At 33.6% G+C, this 8,179-nt stretch overlaps 1 protein-coding gene across 1 annotated transcript; it reads right to left on the bottom strand.

Moving 5' to 3' along the window:
• Window positions 1–3,552: 3,552 nt before the first annotated feature.
• On the bottom strand, window positions 3,553–5,863 carry LOC127084923 (reactive Intermediate Deaminase A, chloroplastic). Its single transcript, XM_051025448.1, has 6 exons — window positions 5,571–5,863; window positions 4,496–4,611; window positions 4,337–4,381; window positions 4,191–4,264; window positions 4,054–4,103; window positions 3,553–3,979 (listed from the first exon to the last, which is right to left on the bottom strand). Exons 1-6 carry the CDS (start codon window positions 5,752–5,754, stop codon window positions 3,885–3,887), a joined length of 564 nt encoding a protein of 187 aa, XP_050881405.1. The 5' UTR covers window positions 5,755–5,863; the 3' UTR covers window positions 3,553–3,884.
• Between the last annotated feature and the right edge of the window lie 2,316 nt (window positions 5,864–8,179).

Here is an 8,179-nt window from a genome sequence, read left to right as displayed (position 1 = left end):
CAATGATGCAATGACTTTAAATTCACAATTATCATCTGATACAACATTAACTACATCTTCAATGTATGACCTAATATGATTAGGAAATTCAAGAGTGAAATGTTTCTTTGATTGTGGTTGCTTCTTTGATAATTTCAACTTCTTTGAAGTCTGTGATGGTTGAGATTGCCTCTATGAAGATTGAGATGACTTATCAATGTACTCGTGATACAAAGGATCCCTATAAACATCATATCCTGCTGGCTATTTTCCTTTCTTCTTCACTGCTCCTTTGATTTTTAATTTCTCAGGTGGTGAACATGAACATCATATATTGGTATCGGTATACCACCAAGTGTGTATCTTCCTAACTCACAAGTACAAGGTAACCCATAAGATATTCTAAGAGTACAACTATATATTTTCATGTTAGTTCCAACATAATCAACTCTCAATAACTCTTCAGCAATACGTCTCAAAGCAGCTCGAGACATTGGACCACACAAATTACCATAAAATGGACTTATGTGTGTGTGCTCAACTTCGTAAAAACGTTTTTGAAAAGAAGCTCTAATGTTGCCCAGTTGTAACCTTAAGTTGTTATTCATAGCTTCCCAATATTTGACCATGTCACCTATACTGTTTTCTAACATCTGCTTTAACTTCTAATGAACAGATTCACCCCTAAAAATAACATATTGATAATATTAAAAATATCACATATGAAAAAAAATACATAATAAAAAATATAACACATATCGATTAGTCGTCGTGTTACCCAAATTTAGCACTCGATTAATCCATACTCCAACAAATCTCTGTCTATGTGGAGTCAACCATGTGTCTTTCACATAATTAATAAATTCACTATAATCAACATATGTCTGCTCAAGTTGATGCAACCGTTGATCATACTCAACCTCATCACTAGCCCAAACAACTTCCATCCATAATGTGTCCATCGTCTTTTGCATGTCATTTACCACATATTGCTTGCATTTTGCACCAACATTTTTGTTAATGTGAAATCTACATAGCAAATTAATCGACCTGAGAAACACAATTTCAATTGCTTTCACCAAAGTAAGATCTCTATCTGTCAAAATCACTTGTGGACACAAATCTTTCTTCACAAATAATTCTTTAAGTTTCTCCAATACCCAACAAAAATTTTCTGTCTGCTCGGACTCCATATACGCAAATGCGCCAGCAAAAGTCAACTCGGTTGATGTCATGCCAGCAATTTCAAACAAAGGTTGTCTATATTTATTTGTCTTGTAGGTGTTATCCATAACTAACACAATAGGAAAAATATTCAACAACTTAACGGAATCGGGATGGGCCCAAAATATCTCTCTTACAACTTCTGAGTCATCCCATTTTCTACTCCAATACACATAGCCTGCATCCTCAATAAGCTTAAGCAAATGTTGTATCTCACTTCTAGGACCTCTTATCTCTTTTTCTATCATACTCTTATGCTTGTATATATGCGTAATCTGAGTGACATTCTCTGGATATCGGTCTTGCAAGTAAAGCAATATGTGTCTACGTGGCGCATGTCTCTTTCTCAAATCAGCGACATGATGCTTCTCATCCGTGATCAACCTACCAACAAAGGAATTACATTCTAATCTATCAGGTAAACCATGGTTATAGACCCCATATTTTACATCAATCTTCCAACCAGGCTCATCTTTCGTCAGAGTCGACCTAATTTTAAATGGGCATCCACATTTTTTGGACGTACTTTGGGTTTCACTATCAGTATCCTTGTATTTTTCACCTTTATCACAATCAAATATTAATTTTTTACTTCTCCCTCTCTTGCCTGTTTCAGTATCTGAACGAGTGATAATAACAGTTAGTTTATTATGGATTTCAACCTCTTTAATCCACCCGATCACCTCTTCTCGTGTACCAAATCTTTAAGTAGTTAAAAAAGTATCAGAAGTATCTACACATATTTGGGGAAGAATTTCCATACCTGCACAATAAAAAAATATCAAAAAAAAATTAAAAATACAAACCGGAACACTACAAAGAAGAGTTCCGGATCATAGAAATAACACACCGGAAGTCTTTTGGAAAGACTTCTGGTATATGTTAATCTGTTAACCGAAACACATATGCTAAGTGTTCCGGAACGTTCTTTTTTCAAAACTGAACCGGAACTCTTCAAGTAAGTCTTCCGAAACACGTTATGCATTAAACTGAATGTCTTCCACAAAGTCTTCAGATTTGAAAAAAATATACCGGAAGTCTTTTCTAATGTGTTCCGGTACAAGGGTGAATAGTATAATTTTCGAAAATCTCAATTAAATGGTTAAAAGTAAAATGATAAATTGGTTAAAAACAAACGAGAGTAAATTTGATATTTAAAAAAAAAGGGGGGGTGTTGATATATCTAAGGGGTATGAAATAAAATTCTAGATAAACAACCATGCGTGTAGTGGAAAGTGCTGAATAATATGTTCTGGTGAAGGATTTGAATGAGAAAGTGATTTTAAAAAACAAATTAAAACGACTTTATCTAAACAATTCGTTGGATAAAAAATATGAAAATTTATAGAATAATTTATTCAACTTAAATTTAAGTAATTTCTTTTGTACCAAAATAAACTAAATTTCAAATAATTTTAAATGAGACATAAATGTAAGAAATTTGAAATTTCTTTCTCAAAAATAATTGTGAATGTCATATTGAATAATTTAAACTGACCCTCCAAAATTTTGCAAACTAGTCTTTAAAAAATTTCTAATTTTTAAAATTTTCAAATTTTACAAACTCATCCCTATTTTTAAATTTTAAATTTAACCTAAATTTTTTAAAATATATAAAATTAATCCCAACTAATTTAACGACAAATCATTTTAATCCTGTGAATAAAAACAAATCATTTTAATAGTAACGTTTAAATAGAACAGCCAATAAAGGTTTAAATGGAGAAATGTAAGAGTTGATGGGGTGGTGGCAACGAGGTTCTAATGGAGAATGAGTCAAGTTTATCGTTTTTAGCTTATGAAAATAATAAAAGAATTGATAAAATTAAACTTTCAATTTGATTAGAAAATTAGTTTCTTTGAAACTAAATTGTTTATTAAAAATGTTAATGAACAACGAATCCCACCCACAAGGAAAATAAGACTAAATGTTATTATCATGAACAGTTACTCAACTAAAAATTTCAATGAACATTGTAGTTTTATTTTCTAGAAAATCACTAATAAATTAAATATTACAAATTTCAACATTTAAAAAATTCTTAATCCATGTTAAAATGTAACAAAATTCAAGGTGTCCAGGTGCTATTTATTGTAGAAATCTATAATTCAGGCGGTATAAAAAATGATTCTGAAGTAACTTAAAGGTAAAGTAATTTATATTTTGGAGTAATTCGTGCAAAAATGAGTTTGATTAGTAAATTCCAGTTAAAATCAAGAATCAATTCTACTCAAGAGCAACCAAAAGCTACAAATCCTAACGTCGAGTAGAAAACCGAATCAATTCTACTCAAGAGCGACCAAACATGTCAAAATCAAGAATCAATTCTACTCTAGAGCGGCCAGACATGTCAAAATCAATTCTATACATTCAGATTCAATTCTAAGTGTTCCAATTGTAAAACCAAACAAACACTAATCTCAAAAGACTTGGGGACTACTCGCTTTATTATATGAGACATCCAAACTATGGTTCATGACTTCATGTAACTTACAAACTATAACTCTTCAACTTCTTTCATTTTTATTGAGCACAATATCTTGAAAGAGAATATATGAAGAGAATCATGTCTCAACTAGAAAAGACCAAAGACATCACCTATGGTTGGATATGTCATAATGTCCCACCTGCATTATTGACCTGATTCTACCGAAGAGTCATCCATGGATACAACTGGAGCTCAGAGTGCTGCTATACACTCTATTTCAATCTTGGCATCCATCGGCAAGGCAGCTACCTGATAAGTCGCGCGAGCCGGGGCAGGTGAAGGAAAGTCTGAAACCATTTAAACCGCATAGTGAGAAGCGTATTCACATAAAATGATTCTCGTGCATGAGAAACGTACTCACATTTAGCATAGATGTCATTAACTTTCTTGAAGTCCTTCAAATCGGCCAACCTGGAAGAAATGAATGATATTAACCTTCGACATCTTGCCACCACTCAAATACAAAGTTGAACTAAGGAAAGAACAAATCATTCATACAAAATTGTTGTCTTAACAACTGATGCGTAGCTGGCACCCCCAGAAGTTAAGATCTCCCCCATATTTTTTAGAATCTGCAATATGCAATAAGACGGAGTTACCAACATGTGTTGGTGTGTTATTAAGAATGTGAGAAGGGAATTTACCTGCTCGGTCTGAACTTCAACATCATCTGAGGCGAACTTCCCCGTCTGCATTAGAGAGCAAAACATTGATTATCAAATCTACATCATGCAGCCAACATAAATGCACAACTGCACATGTATATAGAGATTGTGCAACATTGGAACAATGAGTTATCAAACCTCGGGAACAAGACCAAGAACACCCGACACAAACAGAAGGTTGTTGGCTTTGATTGCTTGAGAATATGGTCCCAATGCCGCTGGGGCCTTATCAGTGTGAACAGCTTCCTTGATCCCTAAAATCAATCCGAAATCCATTGAATGCACAAGATTTTCTATATCAATGGAAACAACAATACAAAGAAGGATTTTCTTGCAATGCAAACACCAATGTTGTTCTCCCTTTGAATCTCTGCCAATAGGAATATACTTTGCGGTTTGTACAACCATTGACTATACTATTTTCCAGCTGTGCACATGAACAACTACAAAGAGCGAGTTTACAAATGTAGTACTGACACTTCATATCGAAAGTGTTTCCGAGAGTTTGACACCAACAAGACACTGGCATTTGTGATTACATACCATTACTTCTAACTTTTAAAATTATAACAGGTGTTTATATGCACACACCTACGCAAAAACTTAGATAGTTAGCACGGCATGTAAGATCCTACCAAAGGGAAAAATGGTAATTTCATATATATTTATACACACACATACGCAAAAACATGAAAATTATATTTCAGGCCCAACACGTTTTTTTTACGATCTTGCTTCAAAAAGCTCGATCTTGACCACACTGCCGACAAAAACAATCTTTCTCTTATCTTAGCACTATCAGGCATCCTTGGCACATGAGATCTTACGATCCAGCACTGGATCTTGACTACACTGCCCGCATGTCCATGTCAGTATCAATGTTGGTATCAATGCTTCATATGTTTACACACTTAAATGCAGCTAAGCATCATCCACACTAGATGATTATATACTAAACTGAAAACAATTCTGTCAGAGAAAATGTTGCTTGTGTTTTTACATATCAGTCCCCAAGGATGAACTTTGTTAAAGAATTGAGAACTCTTGAAACCCTAACTTGCATAAACGAGAACTTCCAAAACAAAATGAGTACAAGTAACATTTTCACCGACCAAATTATACAGTGTGTAAAATCAAAGTAAAAGTTGAAAACTTCTTTGCATCAAATTGTGAGAAGAAAGGGAAATAGGGTAAGAAAATGGTTGGAACTTACGAGCATCAGTAGAAAGGCTCGAGCAAAGGAAGGGCAGAGAGCGCTTAGACGAAGAGCTACGCCACATAGCGGTGCCGGCAACTGAGAGACCGCCGATCCCGGTGGCCCATGAGGCTCGGCGGTTGATGACGGCGGTGTTGACGGATGAAATGTTGAAGGTCTTAGCAGCAGACCACGACGCCATCTTTCTCAGTCTCTAGATTCGGTTAGTCACGGGTAGTCAGTGTCGCGGTTTGTAACAGAGACAAGAGGTTGTCTGGGAGGGACAAATTGGTGATTGTAAGTGTTTTGTGAAATTACGGTTTTGGATTTTTGATAATTGAAATTGGGCTAGCTAACTTGGGTTACGGGCCGTGAATAGCTTACTATTACCCCCTTGATGATTACAGCATAATTTTTTTTCCAAGTAGTTTAATATCTAGAATTCATCTTTTTAAAAGTGAACAAATGAGATGTTGCAGATTCGAACTCGTGCATATGTATTTAATATCTCTTCACAATTATTAGTTGAGTTGTAGGACCGGTTTAATCAATCGGGAGGTCCGGATCTAATTTAAAAAATAGGTCTAAATTAAAAATAAAAAAAAATTATGATTTTACATCTATTTAAAAAAAATGATATAAAATCATAGATTCTTGAAAACAAATCATGATTTTACACCTGCTTTTAAAAAAATTGGTGTAATATCTATTACTTTTGTAATTAAAAAAAATAATTGGGGCCCCCCAAAATTTGGGGGTCATTGTTGCAGCACATGCTGCACATGGGGAAGGTCGGTCCTGCTGAGTCGGCGTGAAGACAACCTTGTTATAAGATGATGTTTTGATGAAGACAAATGAATGCAAAGAAGAAAAATATATTTCAAAGTTAAAGAAGTTTCGAGCCTTGTTGATGGATCATGATTATATCTTAGGTTTCAAGATATTGGATTTATACTAAGGTACAATAAATAATTCATTTTTATATAAGTCATAGGTGCTCAAGAAATGATATTTAAAATTGATGCATGCATTGTTTCAAGTTTCATTTTTAATTTAGAAAATTTTCAATTTTTTAAGGATACCAATTGATTGCTCCTGGCACTCAATCGATTGATGTGTTCTCTATAGAACGAAAAAGTGAAAGAAAAAAAAACTAAAGCATCAACTGATTGACTCATTACTACAATTGATTGAGAGTTCTAGTTTTAGCCTATTCAATTGATTGACTGTCCCCTTCATTTGATTGATCAAGTTCATTTTGTTCATTTTTTTAATGTTACAATTGATTCAAACGATTTGATTCATATATATAATTAATTAACATCTGAAACATCTTGAAAAAATCTGAAACATTGCATACCTCTTCATTGCATGTGATCAAGATACCTTCTTCCAAATTATTGTAAATTCTCATAATCATTTTTTCAAATATTGTCACTATTTTTAGAGACATCTTCTAATGCATATATAGCATAATTTTTTTATATTTCAAATTCACCTTTCTCATCAAATATTTTCATACAATTCATGTGTGCATTTGCAAAACTCTTGACAATTTTACTGCATAAATTTCATTCATTGAAGAAAAGTTTTTTTGATCACTTATAGTATATAATTTTGAATTGTTATATTGAAAGAGAAGATAAAGTTGAAATTTTGAAAATTATCAAATTTATATGTATCAAAGGCATATGTGTTGGCGCAAAGGTAGAATATATGATGAATGGAAATATTCTTATTCAGAGAATGATGGCTACAAAAAGGATTAAAAGTTACAATGATTGACACCCTATTTATAAGCCTCTAACAAACTTAAATTTGAATCAAATCTAATATTTAAATCTAATATCTAACAAACTTAAATATGAATCAAATCTAATATTTAAATCTAATATCTAACAAACTTAAATATGAATTAAATCTAATAATTAAATCTAATACCATCCCTTAATTCATATTCCATCAAAACTTGTAACACCAATTCCATCCCTTAATCTGAGAAATTGATCAGTCTTGATAGCTTTCGTCAGAACATCTGCCAACTGCTTCTGAGTGCTGTAGTGTACAACTTCTAACACTCCCCTCTGAACTTGATGTCTCAGAAAATGATACTTGGTCTCAATGTGCTTGCTTCTCCCATGCAACACTGGGTTTCTGGCAAGATTGATTGCAGACTTGTTGTCAATCATCAGCTTCAGAGGTTTGTTTACTTTAATCTTCAGATCCTGCAATAGATTCAGAATCCACACAGCTTGGCATGCAGTAACAGCAATCTTACAATTCTTCAGATCAAATCTCTTCAGAAGTTCTAATTCATACTTGAGCTGATGCAAAATAATACCTTTCTCAGAGTATCTGAACTCCATCCCTAGAAAGTATGTCATTTTGCCTAGATCAGTCATTTCGAATTCATTCATCAGAACTTTCTTGAACTTGACTATCTCTTGTTCAGAACTTCCAGTCTTGTTTCTCTCTATAGCATCAAGTTCTTCTTTCATGGCCTTCAGCCAGAGCTTCTGCTTAAGAGCCTCTTCTGTACTTATGGGTTCAGAGTCTACTAACATGGCACACTGAATAACTTCTCCTTCAGAGTCTACTTCAGTGTCTTTCAGCATGTCAAATTCTGC

This window comes from Lathyrus oleraceus, chromosome 5 (assembly GCF_024323335.1).
Source record: "Lathyrus oleraceus cultivar Zhongwan6 chromosome 5, CAAS_Psat_ZW6_1.0, whole genome shotgun sequence".
NCBI lineage: Eukaryota > Viridiplantae > Streptophyta > Magnoliopsida > Fabales > Fabaceae > Lathyrus > Lathyrus oleraceus.
This window is presented reverse-complemented; position numbering and strand designations above follow the sequence as displayed.